Here is a 19,060-nt window from a genome sequence, read left to right as displayed (position 1 = left end):
TGTGTGTGTGTGTTTGCTAAATTTAAAAGAAAGCAGCTATCTCGGGTTGTGCGGTGTATGGGGCATGGAAGCTCGCAAAAAAAATTGAGTTTTGGTGTCTGGCTCCTTCTTCACCACAGCTGACGTTACAGTAATTTATGAATATGCAACATGTCAGCACAAATTTATTGAAGATTTTAAATCCAGATTTTAACAAAGGGGTTCTTCTTCTTCAGGACAGAGCCTCACGCTTGGGGAATATAGCAGGACCCACCTTAAGGTGTTTATCATGTCAGCTGGTATCATGCTTTTGGTAGCCTAATACATAATCCCATATCCAATAGAAAAAGTTACCACAAACCACTGAATGAAAATCTAATGTGATATATCGGCTGGGAATCATGTTGAAGTACTTTAGGGTTACATGTGTTCAGAATCAGAATCAGAATCAGACACACGAGGAATTTGACTCTGGTACAGCGGCTCTCAATGTGTACATACATGTCAACAAGCAAAGGAATGTGCAGTAGGGAAGAGATAAAAAAATAAGACTAAAGTACTTATAAATAGAGACCTGTACATATATATATACATATTGTATATATACACACAGTCTGGATTCAACAGTTCATAGCTTCAAACACATTTTTCAATGTCCAGTGCTGACACTGTGCATCATTAACACTTTTTTTGCTGCACTGTATTGATCCCGATTTCTACTTGAGTAACGTTAGGCTATATTTTCTGTAGCAGGTGATTAAGGGGTGGTGAGAGTTGGCAGGACCTGTTGACACTGTATTATTGAGCTTGGCACATCTTGATGGTAAAACACACAGAAAACACCACAGATTTTCAAGGTGTTCAAATCTCACATTTTCCATGATGGAAGTCAGTTGTGTCGCTTTTATCAGTGTCTGTGAGTCTTTAGTCGTTGTCAGGATGGAAGAAGTCCTTGGTAGGTGCACTAGTTTGGAAGAAATCGTCAAGTGGAACTGGTGAAAATTTTTCTTGGACAATAGATGTTTTGTTTATGTTTAAATGATGCCCTGATATAAATGATACACCTGGACACAAACATAGCAACCATGGAATGCTTGGCCTCAACTTTGTCGATATGTTTAATGATGCCTTTTATCAACAAGTGGTTTTGTACTTTCTTCTATTTTGGCGTGAAATGTGTTTGAGTGTAAATGAGATTGTAATAAAATTAAGGATATCCTGCCAATGCACATTTTACGCATGTGGTTGAGCAGTGTCCCTTAATCATCCTATAAATTTTCTAACATTGTGAATACCTAATATGACTTCGGTGCTTTCTACATGTCAGGTGGGTGTGCTGTAACACATAGATTCCAGGTGTAGTAAACATGTGGCACACAGCAGCAGTCTTCAGGATGAGTCAGAGCTATCAGCACATCTTTACTTTCAGCAGATTCCTCTGGAGGATTCAAATGTATGTTTCTGTTTTCTCAAGTTTATTATTAGAAGGACTTTTCAGTCCTGCCTAAATGCAAAATCTAACAGTATTTGCAGCAGTGTCTTCGGGCATTATTGTGAGAATTCTAGTAAAGTGCACAATGCACATTAATCACATTTATATGCTTAACACTTAAAGTAAACAACAAGAGATAACTGCGACAATAACAGGCTATTCAAAGCAAATATTGTACTGTGTGGGACAGTACAGTCAGTGTAGTTAACGTGTCATTGCACAGAAAGGCCCCTCTGGTCATTCAGGAATTTCACTGTTTGGTCAAACAGACTCTAAAGTAGAAATTCAACTAAAAATGTTTATACTGACAGCATGGACGAACTATGAGACAATAGGCCCCTGGGTGCAGACATGTAAAAGGCCCTACCCCTCCCACAATGGAGCAAGTGCCCCAAACTAGAAGAGACACAAACAAACAACATTGGACATTTTTTTTGTCTCTGTTTGCAATTGTTTTGCATGTCATTGTAGTATTTTTGTTACTGTCAACCTATGTGATTGTGTTGTGATAATGCTACATTTATTTGTTTTCACGTTGTGCTTCTTTTTAGTTGTTTTCAGTCAGTGTGGTCATTTTACATCTCTTTGCAATCAATCTGCATTTATTGGATGTTGTTTGGTGTGTTTTTGTAGTAGTTTTGCATCTCCTTTTGGTTGTTATTTTTCTTTTTCAAGTCATTTGATTGAATTTTCAACAAGAATTAGCAGTCACCCCAAACAGAGGCTAGGACACAGGGGCCCTATAAACCCTTGGGCTCCTGGGCTTGTGCCCAATATTCTGTTTCATAAGCCATTCATGGGGGTACCTAATATACCTAATAAACTGACAATGGGGCGTATATGTTCCACACTTCACACACTGGATGGCAGTAACGTGCGGTTGAGTTGTTATATTACTGCCATAAAAGAAAGAAGAGAAACCGGAACCCTTAAACAAAGGTGTCACTATTCAACTCGGATTTGTTTATCGGTGACACCTTGAGAACAGCTGTTGTGATCGGCTAGTAGCCAGTTCCAGCGATCTGGCTAAATTAACTATATTTCGGGTTTCTCCTGTTACATTACACAGGTTAGAGCACCATTATCTGGATTCAAACATTTCGATTGTTGGTGGTGGGATCATTACTTTATAAAATGTCAAAAATCAAAGCTAGTTAGCTAACTAGCCTCTTCACTAACGCTTAACTTGCAACGTGTTAGTTCATCCTAGACGTTCAATCCGTGGCTGACTAGTTGATGTTTTTTTTTAGCTCGGTAGTGTAGCTAACATATAGAAAGTGCATTTTACAAACATTATTGCTACTAAACACAAATGTTACTATTGGTCAATCCAACCAGTCAGCCGGTATGGTAGCTACGTTAGCTTAGCTTGAACGTCGTGCTACTAAACTCAACCTGCAGTCAACGCCTGCACACTAATGATCTAGAGTAAATGTTTGTAATTAACTGTCACGATGTGTTTTTCTTTTCAACTCCGCAAACTACACTCAGAATCACTTTTTGTATTTATTCCTCGTGTCCAACACACCTGGCCAATAAAGCTGATTTCGATTCTGATTTAGCTATACACTAAAACTGGCCCTGTGTATGTTTACCTTTTCTGTTTGCTAGCAGTTTGCAAGTTGTGTAAATCAAATCAGTGACTTAAATGTTGAGTTTATCACCACATAATCTCAGTGTTGTTTTAAGTAGTTTGCATTTTAATTGATAGTAATCAAAGTGTCAAAAGTTGCATGCATGTTATCTTAAAACCGTCAGGTTGATTGAGTAGAAGACCATGGAGCCTGCCTGCCGTAAAGACAAGCCAAAGCTGAACTCCACTCCGACCAGAGGAGACAGAGCCAAGCAGAAATCTGCACAGCAAGAGCTCAAACAGCGACAGAGAGCAGAGGTGGCCAACATCACTGTGTTTAAAGCCATCTCTCTCACACACTCACTCACACACACACACACACACACACGCATTGCCTCCCACTCCAGTGTAATTGACTGTGTCTACTTTCCTTTGTTTCCAGATTTATGCTTTGAACAAGGTGATGACAGAGCTGGAGCAGCAGCAGTTTGAGGCCTTTTGTAAACAGATGCAGACACAAGGAGAATGATGAGAGTCCTGCTGACACTGCCTTCCGCTTTCATCAGGACCAGGGCCTGCCACCCTCCAAAACAACCATGTATATAAGATTTTACCTATTACACTCATGCATGTGGGTTAATTTATGGTGCTGCAGATAACTTTAAATTACACAGAGGGTTGCAGACATTCCTTACAGTAAATATCAACCTCTGTTACATTCATGTAAGGACTAAACTGAGCTTGCATGCTCTTTTCACCTCTGTTCAAATTCACCTTTACATTAATGTTTACAACGGTAGCACTGTGTTAACAGTTGATGAAAGGGCAAAATGTATAGTTTCTTAGTGGTTCACTGACCTACCAGATGAAAGCACACTTCTCAGCCATTAGTTGCATCCCTCTGTAGATGTAATTAAAGCTGTATTAGGTCATTTTTGACAGTAGCAGAGGGGAGATGACCAGGAATGGGAACATCAGTTTAGCATATTCTAAACCATTTAAATTATCTCACCAGAAATGAAAAGAGCAACACGAGCATCCACCTGAAGTCCTTGTTGTCGTCCACTTGAATGAGTCCAGTGCTTACTCACTGTCAGCTGTGGATCATGGTTAACTGGGCCCATATTTATCAAGTGTCTCAGATTAAAAGTTATTGGTAAATGGCCAAAACCTCTCAGTGATGCAATTTCAGTCCTACTTTTAGGACTAAGAATAAAGTAATCTTATCAACTTTGTTAGCCATGTTCATCATTCCTATCTCTGCTTCACTTGAGAAGCCTTCCAGAAGAGTCAGACCTGTTAAAAGTGGAGAGGAGATGTGATGTTAAACTTACTGCCTTAACTTTTTGTAACTGACTTTGTGAGACATACAGGGCAGAACAAACGCACTCTGTGCAGAAACCTGTGTCCTCACAATGTTACACAGGGAAAACAACTTTTCAACAGTGATAATGCTGCAAAACACAATTTTAAGGCATACTGAACAAAGCAAACTGTGAATTGTCTTGAGGCATATACACAATAGGCATGACTCAAGGTCCCACACTGAGAGTGGACTACACCCTTTATTTTAAAAACTGTGCTCCCCAGGCTGGATGTCACCTGCTTAACTCTTATTAAGGATGTATCAGCTTCATTACAGCCGGTAAAAACTAATATAGGGTTTTAGGTCTTGTTTATTTGTTCAAAATATATAATGCAATGTGAGTAGAAAAAAAAAACTATGTCTCTCGGCTGGCCTGGGAACGCCTTGGCATTCCCCCGGAGGAGCTAGAGGAAGTGTCTGGAGAGAGGGAAGTCTGGGCATCTTTGCTTAGACTGCTGCCCCCGCGACCCGGCCCCGGATAAGCGGAGGAAAAAAAAAAGTGTTCATATTTTTATATTATATTTCACTGGCTTTGCATTTTTCTTACCTGCTACAGGCCACAGGGGATTTTAACATGTTTACTACATGTACAATACATCAAAGATGCAGCACTATTATAGACATTGTAAAACACTGTGCTATATCAAATTTTCATTTGCATATTAATTTATTCTTTAACCAAGCAAAGTGCTTGCCATAAAATACATATGTATGTGGCTTGTTAATTGTTATGAGATTTAGCTATTTATTAATTTAGTTGTCATGCTTTTGCATATATAATCTTGATAGCTAGTTTTTGACTATGCATAAAACCTAATTATAACCTCTACTATTTTCTGTAGTTTGATGTTGCCGTCCTCGAATACTCCCAAATCCAACTGTCAGAAACACTCATTACCCATTTAACTTTGATTTTGTAAATGTATGAAAACAGCAACCTCACACTCTCCACAAAGAGTAGCAGAAGAAGCTTCAGTAATAACTCTAAAGTCTTACTCTGAGGTAGGAGTGTTTGTAATCTCAGGGTGACCTTCAGCCTGTTCCTGAGGAATGACTGTGTGACACCTGATAAATACAGGCACTGACCAGTAGTACTCAGCTGGCTTGTTTAAGATTCTACATGAAGAAACTTAAAATACACAGTGAGGCTCAAACATGCCAGCTGAACATTACTTGCCCTTTGTAGGTTATTGTCATCACCCTGTTTCAGCATCTCACCTCTAGCTACCGTACAAAATCTCCATTCACATGAAAACAGTTCCTTTATCAGTTTGAATGGTGATTGAAAGGTTTTCGTTCTGCTGCCTTTGTCTCTGTTGTCATTGCATTGACACTAACACTACTGCAGTTAAATCATATTGTTGGCTCTATTATCTAAATGATGCCATACTAGACTAACATGCCATGACAGACAAATGGTCTACTAAAGCAACAAATCACCAGTAGCATCCGCTATTAGCCATAGCCTGTGGTTCTAAGTAGGGACAACAGAACAAAAGTTTGCTTAAAACAGACAGTACCCTTAATATGTCAGTGTTAATAATGATCACCTTGAACACTAGTTTGTGTATGACATGGTGGGCAATGCCAAATGGACTGTACATGAAAGGCTTTTGCATATTGTCAGTCACAAATTTTGCAATGCTTTATCGATGGCTAATGACAGCACAATATATTGTCTAATACAATATGTCGGTCACTTTTATATGAGCTATATTCTGTTTTAATGACAATAAAAGCAATTTGGCCTCAGTTACAGTCAGGGTTGTTTGATCTGCTGTATTCATGTTTGAAATTTTACATGTCTGCGACTATAAAAAGCTTCCTCTGAGGAAGATCCTACACAGGATTCCAAAATTTAATCCAAAGTCCAAATGTATTAGTGTTATAATTCTTTTACAATTTTATATGTTTTCTTAAAGAGATGCAACTGTCTCTTATTAGCTCATGGTTTTGTAGTAAAATCCAAATTTTGACTTATTCTCACTTAAAATGATAAATTCTTACTTTGTATTTGTAATTATACACTAATGAAAATAAAGCTTTAGACAGGAATCTTTCAAAAATACACACACTTACATGTATTTGTTTTTGTTTGTGATTTTTTTACAGTCTATCCACCCCACAGTGTTTCTCATGTCATGTCTGTGTTACAATGGTTGTCCCTGGGTCACACTGTTGATAACCCCTGTATTATATCATATCTTAAAGGAAATGATTGAAAGTAGAGTACAAGTACTCAAAAACCTAAGTCTTGAAGCACAGGTTCAAGAAACTTGTACTTGTGAATGCTTTTTGTGCTTCATTATGCTTTTATTTCAACATTTCACAGGGAAATATTGCACTTTTTATTGTGGTATACTTATTTGATAGCTTTAGTTACTAGCTTCTTTTCAGATTAAGATACTCCAGACTAAGTATTTAGGTACTTAACATATTTTTGTTCCTCAGGCTCTCTGTTTCAGCATATTCAATTAAAGTGCCACGTCTCTGCATTAAATGAAGTTTACATCAACATATAAAGAACTGTGTGGAAGATGTCATTTTAACATAAAGCACCCAAAGTTTAGGGGTTCAAAAGTAACTGGACAGATACACAATGAAGTCAAACAAAATGTCCATATTTCATATTTTGTGGAAAATCTTCTGCAGCCAATGTCTGCTTGAAATCTTGGACCCACAGACAGTAGACACTATATTTTTCCTGGTGATTTCCTCACAGGTTTTCACTGCAGCCACCATACTGTACCATATTGTACAAGTTTATCACACTGGATGTTTTTATGTTCATCTTAATGTGAAGAGAATTCAACTACTAGGCCTACAGTATGTGCCAGATAAGCACAGATATTTTGCTTTAAAATGTTGTGAACTAAGTCACATGTACTGGAAATACTCAAAGTACCTCAAAATTGAACTCAAGTACATTAATTGAGTAAATGTGCTTAATCACTGTCAGGAAGAAAGCCAATGTGATATTAAGTCTAGTTGGTGATAACAGTGTGCAGAGTCACATGTTCAACCACCTACAGTCAGTTTCTTGTCAATGACAACAAAGCACAGCCACATACACTGAATTCAGTGTTAACAGTTCCAATTTATTTCATCACTCTGATCCCCATTTTAATGGTAACACTTGATGTCACAACGCCTACACCCAAACAAGTAATTTAGTGTAACCTGAGGATGTGCCACTGTGTAGAGGTAGCAGTTAATACATTATGAATAATGACTATGCTGCAAGCAGTAGCATTAAGGTTTAAGGTTAATAAAGCCAAACTGCCACCATGCTAGTGTTTTGTGGCATTCCAGCAACAGCTTATGGAACTCCCTTACCGTGTTTATACTGTAGTTACAGTGCTCCTAGCAGCAGTATGTTTACACAGAATCAACAGCAGTCAATGATATACTGAGGTCTAAGCTACAGCAGGTGCATAAGACAAAAGTGGTCCTTTACAGCACTTTAATTACTCTAGTTTTCTGTCCCACCCCTTCCTCCTTCACCTTACCAGTATTCCTCACTCTTTCATTTGGCTTTCACTTTTTGTCCTCTCACTCAGACCTCAAGAGTAACAGAGCTCCCAGTGACCCGGACTCCATACCAACCATCCCAGTACTTGGCGTCTTGTCCTCCGTGTTCAAAGGAGATGAAACGCAATCCGGGGCCGTATTCAGAAAATGTGTGGCTGATCTGGAGTGTGAACAGAGACCGAAAACCACTGTGACCTGTACAGCCGGGTGTGCGTATCATTGTACGTGTCTAATATACTGAATGAACTGAGAACTCTCCTGTCTGTGTACCTGTTTCCACGAGCAGTCATCACAGTCGGGGTTGAGACTCAGACCCTCCCGTTTGAACTCTTGTATGACTTCATGATTCTCATCTAGCAGAGTCACTAAGATTTGGTAAGTGCAGCCACAGTCTTGCCTCCCAGAGTACCTGCAAGGTGAGCCATACATTAACCAGTGTTTATGTCTGCATCAGATTTATTATCTTTAGGAATTGCAGTCTCTGAGCCCGCACAGTTCAAGTCTCACAGAGAAGGTACATACTATACATGCATGTCACACCACCTCTGGCTTACCAGTCTTCCACTGTGACAGGAGGCTGCGCATCCAGCTGTTCACAGCAGTACCCCTCCGCTAACAAGTCGATCACCTGTCCCTTCAGACACAGTCTAGGACACACATTTTTTCACAAACAGGATGGGTTTGCATGCATATTAAAAGAGTTACTTTGACAGGAAAATGAAATATTCAATATTAAATGAGAAAATGACAAAACATTTTGAAAAGACACTAAACTGAGAAGGCAACAGGATTTATTTCATTGTGTGTATATAAATACACACACACACACACACCTGTGTATACAAGGCCCTGAAATTCACACTACATGTCAGGACAAACCAAGACATAGTCCTGGGACCTCTCTATTGACCATCCATTCATCAGCTATACCACTTATCCTGCAGAGGGTCGCAGGGTGGTTTTTGCTGATCCCAGACCTCCATGATAAAATTTTCCACAATGGGGACTTCTTAGCAGTAGAGACACTGGTCAGAACTGTTGTCAAGAGGGCCTCAACAAAGTATTGAATTAAAGGTCTGAATACCTTTGTAAATGACAGAGTTGATAATAAACACTCACTCAAAGGAAGTTACAAAGTACTTGGTCACTTCATCATTGCAAAGGTTGTAACCACAGTCTCCGGGCATGTCCTCCACCTTCCACTGGCACCCGCCGTTCTCTGTCAGCTCCCAGAACTCCAGCTGTTCTGAGAGGGAAATGCAGTCTATAAGTAGTATTATGTACTTTCTGTGTACACTATCAAAGTTTCTCTGAGTCGAGATCAGTTTCAAGATCAGACCTAATCCAGTTTTGTCCAAATCGGACTTTAGGATTGAGTGTGAAAGTTCATTCTTGAAGCTAGAACTAGTACTTTGACAAAATAAACTTAGTGCAAAGTCTATATATTAACCTTTTCTAGGGCATCAACAGCATCTCAAGGGGATGAAGTTAGTATTATTATCCTTATCTAAATGAGAGCTAAGGAAAACAATATAACTCTCATATCTATCAAAGAGACAGGAGATGATTCATCGGTGTGTTGTAAATATCCTAGTAGGCAGATTCTATTACATTCAGATGGAGCTGGGCTGACTGTTTTTCTGTTTCTTGTCTTTATGCTAGCTTACAAAATCAGTCTCCTGGTGGTAGCCTTGTATTTACCATACAGATATAAAAGTGGTATCTATCTTCTTATCCAAGTCTCAATTAGAAAATGAATAAGCCAAACATTTGCTTTATGATTGAACACAGCTTTGTTTGCAGCAAGCATATTTTAAACCATAAAGTTTTAAGTGTGTACACTATAGTAAGCATCACACCCTCTAGAAAGATAATGACACCTTACCTTCCCCACTGGGATTCTTCAGCAGGTTCCTGGACATGACCACAGCTTATACGGTGAAGGCAGGGGCTGTACAGGAGAAACAAGAAGTAGCAACAACAGTCTCCTCCACTGCAGTCTTTGGCAGACTGTCATGAGCCCATCCCCCATCTATCAGGCACAGTTTTTATTCATCACTCCTGAGAGTACTCATTATGCAGAACGGCATATTTCACATTCCTGTATATCATGTCATGTCATGTATTATAATTACTGATGCATTATTGAGTACACCACATTTAATGTTGCAGCTGGTAAAGAGGGAGCTAGTTTTAACTAACTTATATGTATTTAATTTGAATTACTGCTGGGTAGCTTGTCAATTTTCCACCATAGATTAATGAAGTCTTATAGTATATTTTTTGTATTAATCTGGTTATGAAAAGTAACTAGTAACAAAAGTTATAAAATAAATGTAGTAGAGTAAAATACAACACTCACTTCTAAAATGCAGTGAAGTCAAAGTATGAAGGAACAGAAAATGAAAATACTCAAGTACAGATACCTTGATGCAGAATACCCTTTTCAGTATCAAAGTATTATCTTCAATAACTTTTTGGCAGATAAAATACTGTATTTTAGTAGTTGTGCTGCCCTTAAGAGGTACTTGTAGTCATGCAAATGTACTGCATGATTAACACTTTCAAATACAACCCACAAGAGTGGGTTGAAGTTATTTTGAGGTAGAATACAGTATCTCAGTATCAGCTTTAATCACTTTTTGGCATAGAAAATACTGCATTTTACTGGTTGTGCTGACCCTTTATAGGTACTTAACATGGTACAAATTTACAGTGTGGTTTCAGATTTTTAAAATATAAACCACAAGAGTGAAATGAAGGTGCAGAGGGAGAATACCCTTTCACAATATTAGCTGTAATCAGTTTTTGGCAAGCGGAGTGCTGCATTTTTCTGGCTGTACTGGCCATATCGGTATTTAGACTAGAAGAAAAGACTACATGGTTTATGGCTGACAATACAAAAATACACAGAATCAGTACATTAATTGCAAAGTGGATCGTTGTCTTTATTTTGTTTGAATAGGTCACATGACTGGGTTATATGGAAAATGTACTATGATACATATACATAACCTACACATGTATGTACTTAGGTATTTTGTTTTTGGCTGGTAATGGCATCTACTTAAAGCTAACTTGTTCATAATTGAATAAAACCCTGCAGCGGAAACAAACATGTTACATATAACCATTTACGACTCAAGACAGCCTGATTGCACTTTAACCTACCACGGCTTCTTTTGGCTACAAGTACAATTATTCCGTTACAATCTCATCAAACGTTAAGGTTTTACAAAGACACACCTTTGTACTACCACTCGTTGGGTCTCTTTTGACACACTATTACGGTTTGATTCCGACTAAAGGAATTGAACGCGGATATAAATCGGCCGATGTGTTTTACCGGGCTGCGCGCGCTCCCGCGGACCTTCATGGCTTTCATCACCGAAACCTTTCAACTGGACGGGGGGGGGGGGGGGTTTGAGAGGGGCCCCCCCGGCGGGTGGCAGTTAGGTTGTGGAGGATGTCCAGAGTTAGTAAAATGCTTGCTTGTTTACCTTACATTATTCTTAGGAGGAATACGAGTGACTATCTTAGATGGACTGTGCATTAACGAAATTAGCCCGACATGGAAATCTGTCTGTTTTGCATGATGTTGGATGTTACGTCAACGTTGTGGCTGTGGAAGAACAAACCTTTCCGGGACTTTCTCGCACAACAGCTGCATGTTCACGCCAAAAAGCAACTATTACACAGCGACACGTAGCCGCAAACTCCACCAGGTATACCGTGTCTGTAAGGGGCTTAGCCAATGGCGGAGCAACTTTGCACCGGGCCTGGGTGCAGACCACACTCCCGAGCTCTCGGGAACTCGGCTGTTCGGGAGCTGAGTCATCCGTCCCTGCAGACGTACAAGTCTAAAGATACAGTAGATGCCAAACGGAAATGTCACAGTCAGATGTTTAAATATATAAGTAAATACCATACTCACAGCTGAAGGAAGGCAAGTGGAGTATTTAGCTTCTGTAATGACACTTGGCTTCTCTATAGAGTAACGCCCCTTACACTGTGACTTTTATTGCCAGGAAAGCGCACACACACAGAGTACTGGAGGGAGGGGGGGGGAGATAATAGGGGGAGAGACACAAAACACCCAGTCTCAGCAAGAAGCACATGCACAAATATGCACAAATGTACACAAATGTACAAATGTCAGGTAGACATATGAACATCAGTAGAAGAAAACAGTAAGTACCCTTCTTAAAAAAAAAAGTTTACATTGTAGATGTCAACAAAAGTAACACAGACATCACTATATCACTGGCACAAATTTAACAATGATGGAAATAAACTATTTACACTTAATACTTCTCCTCCACTATATTTAAGAGGTAAATTCTTACTCTATTACATTATGTAGGACCTAAGCGTCCTGCATGTTCATTTCTGAGGAAGAGTCGAAGTCAGAAGAACCTTTAAAATATTTATTACAACCTTGATGAAGAAAAGCAATTACAGAGCTCTGGGTTCTTTCTCTATCTGAGGCCCTGATTCTAAACAGCAAAACCGTTCGACCTGCCTTCAGAGCAAAGAAGAAGAACCCCTCACTCCTCAACCCAGTCAAATTAATACAGTTTTTGGAATATGCAAATGATGGTAGATCTGATGTCATCCGCGTTGTCCTTCATCCTCGCTCCTTGGTTGGTTTGTTGACCTCGTTCTGACCCCTCATTTGGTGATCTTGTCACCAGGCAGATTTTGATCTGTGACATTCTCAGAACACATCCTTACCTTTCAATAGACAGTTTTAGAGGAAGCACCTCAAGCGTTGCTATGCAACCTGGTCTAGTTTCTGTTTTATGTGCTTTCCTGTCTGATTCTTGCAGCCCACACATGTCTCCTATATGCTTCAAGACCAGTGAACTGGTTAAAATGAAAATAAATCATAAAGCATATGATACTAAAGTAAACATGTAGATATATTTGCTAATGCAGATTATGTCAATCCTAGAATTTCATATAATGTTGATAAATGTTGATAATCTAAAGCCAAGACAATAAGACCTTACACCCACACACAATTCTCGTGCAGACAGTTTAGTCATCTCAGTATGTATCTGCACGACTTCCTGTTGTTCTGAGTCTCTCTGCACCTCCTCACAGCATTTCATGTCCACAGGTCAAATCTTTACAAAGGTCAAACAGATTAAACAATTATTTGAACAGTTTTGCAAATACATAACATAGCACTATATCATTTTATCAAGAATTTCTTTCTACAATTACTAGACTTCTCACATGGTTTCATTAAAAAAAATCACAAAAAGTCCAAAAAATGAATGCATATGTGTGTAGCAGAGCTATATCTTTGAATGTTGATTTTTGAAATCTGTCCCACTTTCAAGATGGGGCAACACACTTTTTCATTCTTATTGGCAGGCTATATAGAGTTTGGTGACATCATGTAATTTTCAGCATAGGTCCACCCAGTTGCAACCTGACCAGGGGTGTGAGTGACCAGCTGTGTGCCTGTGCATGTGACTTCATGATGTAACAAATCTGTGCAAGGCATTAAGTAGCAGCTAGAGCATATTTCATTCACACTTTTCTTCACTTGAAGTCACTCGCCACTCAAAAATGTGCTTTGCATATTTCTCATTGTGGATGTTTGAGCTCCACTATGTTCAGAGTTTGACAGTGGGGATGTTTTCACATTCACTGAAATCATTTCTCTGTGCAGTGGTGGAAGAAGTACACAGATTGTTTGCTTAAGAAAAAGTAACAATGCCAGAGTGGAAAAATAGTCTATTACAATGAAAAGTCCTGCATTGAAAATGTTGCTTAATAAGAGTTTGAAAGTACTTGCATCAAAATATACTTCAAGTACTGAAAGTAAAAGTACTCATTATGTAGAATGGCACATTTCACATCGATGTATGTCATACTATTGGATTATAATTATTGATGCAGTATTTTGAACATCACATTTAATGCTGCTGATAAAGGTGGGGCTAGTTTTAATTACCTTACATGCTTAGTTTGTCCTATGCTTTATAATGTATTTTGTTTTATTAATCTCATTCTGAAAAGTAACTAGTAAGTTATCAAATAAATGTAGTGAATACAAAGTACAATATTTTTCTGACCTGTAGTGAAGTCAAAGTGGAGGAGCAGAAAATAAAAATACTCAAGTAATGCACATACACCTTACAATTGTACTTAAATACAGTACTTAGTTACTTTACATTTCTATCTCTGTGCTCACCCTAAATCAGATTTTAAACTGTATACAAACAGGCATAAATAGTTTGGAAGCCAATCACTGTCATATATGCAGGGTGGTGTGAAAACCTGAGATGTGTCTGAGAGCACTGAAGGCATCGGGTGGTGATAGTAACATGTGCCACCTGCAGAGGGGGCTGGTGGGCCGCTGTGTAACTTACTAAATGGGGCAAATTACTTAATGGGGAGAAGTGATATCATATGATCTGGTCTAACACTTGTCATTTGAATTTCTGTACACATTTTGAAAAACAAGCTTATTTGAAAAACTCCAAATCTGGATTCTGAGAGTTTGGTTGTGTGGTAGCTGGATCATTGTGATCTACTGGTGTGTTTGTTGTCATAGAGTCGGTCCACTGCCCACACACAGTATCTTCTGTCAACAGTAAGGGGTTCTGTTTTAGCTCTGTTTACCTATAGCAGGCACATCAATCAACATTTTGGATGAGTATACAAAATTAGGCTTTATTCTGGGCCACAACACCAATGGGTCCTAACACAATGAATACATAACATACATTACAACATACACACAGTACCTCCCAATATGGGAGAAGAATAATTCAAGTTAAACATCTCGATTTCATCAGGATTGTCTCGCAGACAGTACAGTACAACATTCAACAAAACTCTGTGCCATAAATAAACAGGTGGTGTATAGGTCATACAGAAGCAGGGATTCAGAAATATCAAACACTGGGACTGCCGACATGGTTTAAAATACACTTTAAAAATGAAGAAATACTATAGCTTTAGTGCCTTTTGTTCGAGGTGCATTTGTTTGTCCTGTCTCAACATAGGCTGCAACAAATGGAGTCTGAGGAGTATTTTCCATAAAAGGATGAGCTTCTAAGGAGCATGTCCTTGTTGTCTTTCTGCAGAAGCTTCAGTCATCATGCTTGGATTGTACAAAGTAACTTCCCCAACAGCAGTGCATATTCAACTGCATGGCCCTTGTAGTCTTTCCTGCTTTGGTATTTTAGTGCAGCACCAGATATTTTGTATTCCAGTGATACCCACAATTGTCCATTCATAAATGGGTGGCCTGCAGTTACATTATTTGTTTGGGAATGTGACAGTAATTCCAGTTTTTTGGAACAGCTGCAAAATAGGCTCCTTCTTAGATTTAAGCTTCAGAGGAAGCCTGGGGTCTGAGCTGGGCCTTCTCCATGGTTGTGCTATATGGATCAGACCTTTTAAAGAAGCCCATCTGGAGGGACACACAGAGATACACAAGTTCAGATACAAGTCAATCAATTTAAGTCAGTCTACAGCAATTAATATTCCATATTTCTTTCACAGATTTTACACTCACAGAGGTTTCTTGTTTTTGATAGTAAAAACAAAGGGGGTGTTTTGCCAAAGATGTTACCTTAGAAAAAGTCATTTCTGGTGGTGACCCATCACAGCATGGGTGGGTTAAGATATAAAAACCTAATTTCTATGGAGTAGACTCCATGTAGTATGTACACTCATGGGTATACCCTTTCTTAACCTTTATTAATGGCAAACCAAATATTTTTCATGCTCCTGTTGAACCATTTTTAAACATTATTGAAACTATGCAGTAGAATTTAATTTGCCAACATGGCTGCTTCTCTCTGCTGCTTTGTTCAGAAAGTGATATTTGAGGTACAAATAAAAACAGTGTTTGGTGGACCTTTTAATGTGTACAACCCATGCATAGGAACAAGTGCAAGAAACATCTTATCTTGGCAGTAAGAAAGAGAGAGAAGTTCAAACACAGCATATTTCTTCACCTCCTCACATCCTGAGGGATCTTCAGACACAGAAACCTCCTTAATTAGTTTACTGAACTGATATAGGCATGAGGTGGTGAGTGAGGCTACTACATAGGTCCCTATAGTAAGGCCAAACCCATGGAGCATGTGGTGTCCTGATTCCTGGTTTTAACAATTCTTTTCAGCTTGTTACCTTGTACAGTAGATATATGAGCAAGGAGAGTAATAGCAGCCCAGCTAGAATAGCCAGGATGATGATCCACACTGGAACAGAGAACAGACTGTCTGGTTTGTTCCAAATCACAGCTGCTGCCACCTGAACAGCACAAAGCCACAGGATTCCAGTGAGTATGTGCAGATGTTGACCACTGATGTTCACATGTAAACAACTTCACATGGTCACAAAAGTGTAGAAACATAACAAAAGAATCTAATGGGGTTACCTTTTTGGATCCCGATGGTTTGAATTTGGGAGGAATAGAATAAGGCATCCTGTCCACCTTGTACTGAATGGAGCACTCCAGAACATACTGCCTATAGGGCTTCTGGACAAGCAAAGGACAGTTGGAAAACTGCTTAATTAGGGACAATATTCAGTGTTTTATAAAGTTTGCATTCATTTTTCTCTATCCTCCAGAGTTACAGCTAAACACTGATCTCATTCTAACATTATGCATATAGTATATTCAAAGATGGGAAGTAACTAAGTACATTTACTCAAGTACTGAAATTAGTTTTGAGATATTTGTACTTGAGTATTTTCCGATAATCAGATGAATAAAAAATACAGTATAATCATAAGCCTTTATTGATCCCTGGTGGGAAATTCAATCTATTGAGCTGAACTTCACATTATAACAGGTAGTTACAGTAACATTAGCTCTACCTTTACCAGCTGCAGCATCAAAGTGATGAGCACAATAATGCATCAGCAACTATAATCCAATAAAATATACATTTATTTGAAATGTGCCACTCAACATAAGTACTTTTACTATTGACACCTAAGTATATTTTGATTCTAATACTTCTGTGCTTTTACATAAGTAACGTTTTGAATTGAGAACTTGTATCAGAGAATTTTTTCTACTGTGGTATTGCTACTTTTACTTAAGTAAACAAACCGAGTACTTCTTTCATCACTCTATGCATTTAAATACAAATAGGTTCTAACTTGATGTTGTTTTCTCAGTCTGGCATTCCTGTACCAACAGTATATATTAGACCAGCAGTGCTGCAGAGCAGAGAGTCCTGTAGTCTCACCTCGATGAAGGTTTCAGCCCAGAGTCTGGATCGTACAGTCAGGATAACACTGTCTGCTCTCTGCAGCAGCCCGACATGACACTGCAGCTGCCAGCACTCCACTGTGGAGCAGCTCTGTGGAGCGACACAGCCAAGCACAACAAATGCAGCATTTAACACCTGTCTTCTCATTAATGATTCAGTTGGCTGATATTAGCCTTGCACTCTCAGCTTCTTCTGCAGGAATCATAGAAATGTGAAAGAATGATTTCCATGTGTGTATTATGTAAAGCACTTTGAATTGCCTCTGTATATGAAAATGCGCTGTATAAATAAACTTGCCTAGCCTTTTGTTTCACTTGTATTGTTTCACTATGTGGGTGTGGGTGTCAATCTAAAAACCTGAAACCAGGCTAGGATATCAGTCCATAATACAGTAAACTGTTTCAAATAAATGAGCCTTCAGTTTGATCTTGTTGGATCATGTATAATATGTTTTGAATGTTTATTTTGAATTTTAGGCTCTGGACCTGATTACACAATTTGTCAAAAATCTATCAACCCACAGTATACAACAAATTGTCCCTTTAGGTTAGTACTGATTTTTTTAATCTCTTTTTATTGCTACATGAAATAACACATTTACAAGACAAAAGACATAACATAGAAGATGAGGCAACAAACATTAGCAAAAGAGACAAAGGGATTATTAAATTAAGTTGTGTGTGTGAAAGTGTGTAGTGTGGGTGTATCCCACTGTGAGGGTGGAGGTGGGTGGGGGGTTAAATCAACACAGGACCAGGAGTGTACTGGTGATGCCCCTGCCCTGAGCCACCAGCACCATGTGAGGCCATCAGAGGGAGCTCTGGAGCAGCATTTTACCTTGTGTGATGTGAGTCCTGTGAATAGTCTTATATTGTATAAGCTGTACGTTTATATTGGTAGTCATGGAAAAGATATTATTACAGATCTTGGTCCAGAAGTCGAGGCTGGGGGGGAGCAACAAATCCTCTCCATTTAGTCGTTGGTATTGTTATTGTTCTGTCTGTATTTGACATTAGTTTATAAAGTTTAGATATTATCTTCTTTGAGTTTGTAAACGTCATTATCTCCTCAATTAGCATGGAAGGTTGTAGTGGGTTGTTGATTATATTGATGTTTGATTTAATTATGGATTTTTAACTTTTTTAGCAGAGGGGTGTAGTTGAGGTTAAGTTCTGGGGAGAATACTGATACTTAAATATTTAATGTTGCCAATGTGAAGTGAGAGGGGGCAGTCTTGAGCTGCAGAATCCCAGGCACCTTCAGAGAGTGGCAATATGGTGGATTTATTCCAGTTTATTGTTCGAAATCCTGGAGAATGTGTTAATAATGGAGAAAGTTTCTCGTAGTGAACTGTAGGGGTCCTGTCAACATAATAATAATTCATTTGTAGATAAATTTTATGTTGTGAGTTGGTATCTTATGTTCCTTTGATGCTATTATTCTGTCGTATTGCTGTTGCTAGAGGTTCAATGAAGATGGCGAATAGAGATGGTAAGAGTGGGCATCCTTGTCTGGTTCTCTGGTGAGGAGTGAAACTTTGTGAGGTTATCCCATTTGTGGTTATTGTAGCTCTAGGTGATGTATATAGAGTTTTGATCAAGTGGATGAAAGACTCCAAAACCAAACCTGTGTATGGGCTGAAGAGAAATGAATCTAAACTTTGTCGAATGCTTTTTCTGTGTCTAATGATACAATTATGGTGTCGGTTTGTTTTTGTTGTGCAAGACTGATTAAGTTAAATATTCTACGGATGTTATCCAAAGCGTGTCTACTTTTAATGACGCCTGTTTGGTCTGGGTGGATTATTATTGGACGGTCTCTAGTGTAGTTGCTAGTGCTTTGGTGATAATTTTTAGATCTGTGTT

At 38.8% G+C, this 19,060-nt stretch overlaps 3 protein-coding genes across 6 annotated transcripts in view; 1 reads left to right on the top strand and 2 right to left on the bottom strand.

Moving 5' to 3' along the window:
• The first annotated feature begins 2,398 nt into the window (after positions 1-2,398).
• svbp (small vasohibin binding protein) lies at positions 2,399-8,050 on the top strand. Of its 3 annotated transcripts, none has more exons than XR_002274380.1 (4): positions 2,399-2,540; positions 3,230-3,362; positions 3,487-3,642; positions 7,971-8,050. XR_002274380.1 is itself a non-coding variant. In XM_020593112.1 (3 exons), exons 2-3 carry the CDS (start codon positions 3,249-3,251, stop codon positions 3,571-3,573), a joined length of 201 nt encoding a protein of 66 aa, XP_020448768.1. In that variant the 5' UTR covers positions 2,399-2,540; positions 3,230-3,248; the 3' UTR covers positions 3,574-4,540. The 3 variants fall into 3 exon arrangements, 1 of the variants encoding a protein (XP_020448768.1); XR_002274379.1 differs by lacking the exon at positions 7,971-8,050 and adding an exon at positions 4,060-4,540; XM_020593112.1 differs by lacking the exon at positions 7,971-8,050 and having other exon boundaries at positions 3,487-4,540.
• fbxo2 (F-box protein 2) lies at positions 7,488-11,971 on the bottom strand. Its single transcript, XM_020593111.1, has 6 exons — positions 11,876-11,971; positions 9,827-9,892; positions 9,061-9,187; positions 8,496-8,588; positions 8,212-8,350; positions 7,488-8,101 (listed from the first exon to the last, which is right to left on the bottom strand). Exons 2-6 carry the CDS (start codon positions 9,861-9,863, stop codon positions 7,967-7,969), a joined length of 531 nt encoding a protein of 176 aa, XP_020448767.1. The 5' UTR covers positions 9,864-9,892; positions 11,876-11,971; the 3' UTR covers positions 7,488-7,966.
• Positions 11,972-14,625: 2,654 nt separating this feature from the next.
• Positions 14,626-19,060, bottom strand: part of LOC109956211 (integrin alpha-5-like) — a 46,209-nt gene continuing 41,774 nt past the window's right edge. For both annotated transcript variants that reach the window (XM_020593161.1, XM_020593163.1), the window contains exons 27-30: positions 17,172-17,285; positions 16,352-16,453; positions 16,102-16,224; positions 14,626-15,376 (exon numbers count right to left, since the gene is read on the bottom strand). In XM_020593161.1, the coding sequence (XP_020448817.1) occupies positions 15,293-15,376; positions 16,102-16,224; positions 16,352-16,453; positions 17,172-17,285 (423 nt within the window). In that variant the 3' untranslated portion in view covers positions 14,626-15,292. The remainder of the gene's footprint in view (positions 15,377-16,101; positions 16,225-16,351; positions 16,454-17,171; positions 17,286-19,060) is intronic.

Source organism: Monopterus albus, unplaced genomic scaffold, assembly GCF_001952655.1.
Source record: "Monopterus albus unplaced genomic scaffold, M_albus_1.0 scaffold18.1, whole genome shotgun sequence".
Lineage (NCBI taxonomy): Eukaryota > Metazoa > Chordata > Actinopteri > Synbranchiformes > Synbranchidae > Monopterus > Monopterus albus.
The sequence above is the reverse complement of the archived record's forward strand: the minus strand, read 5'-3'. Positions and strand labels throughout refer to the sequence as shown.

Excerpts from the sequence above, each read along its gene's own strand:
- svbp (XM_020593112.1), top strand. The coding sequence starts at position 3,249 with ATGGAGCCTGCCTGCCGTAAAGACAAGCCAAAGCTGAACTCCACTCCG. Across the intron at positions 3,363-3,486 it reads AACAGCGACAGAGAGCAGAG|ATTTATGCTTTGAACAAGGT; the intron begins GTGGCCAACATC and ends CTTTGTTTCCAG.
- fbxo2 (XM_020593111.1), bottom strand. The coding sequence starts at position 9,863 with ATGTCCAGGAACCTGCTGAAGAATCCCAGTGGGGAAG. Across the intron at positions 9,188-9,826 it reads GAAGAATCCCAGTGGGGAAG|AACAGCTGGAGTTCTGGGAG; the intron begins GTAAGGTGTCAT and ends TTTCCCTCTCAG. Across the intron at positions 8,589-9,060 it reads TACTTTGTAACTTCCTTTGA|ACTGTGTCTGAAGGGACAGG; the intron begins GTGAGTGTTTAT and ends TGTGTGTCCTAG.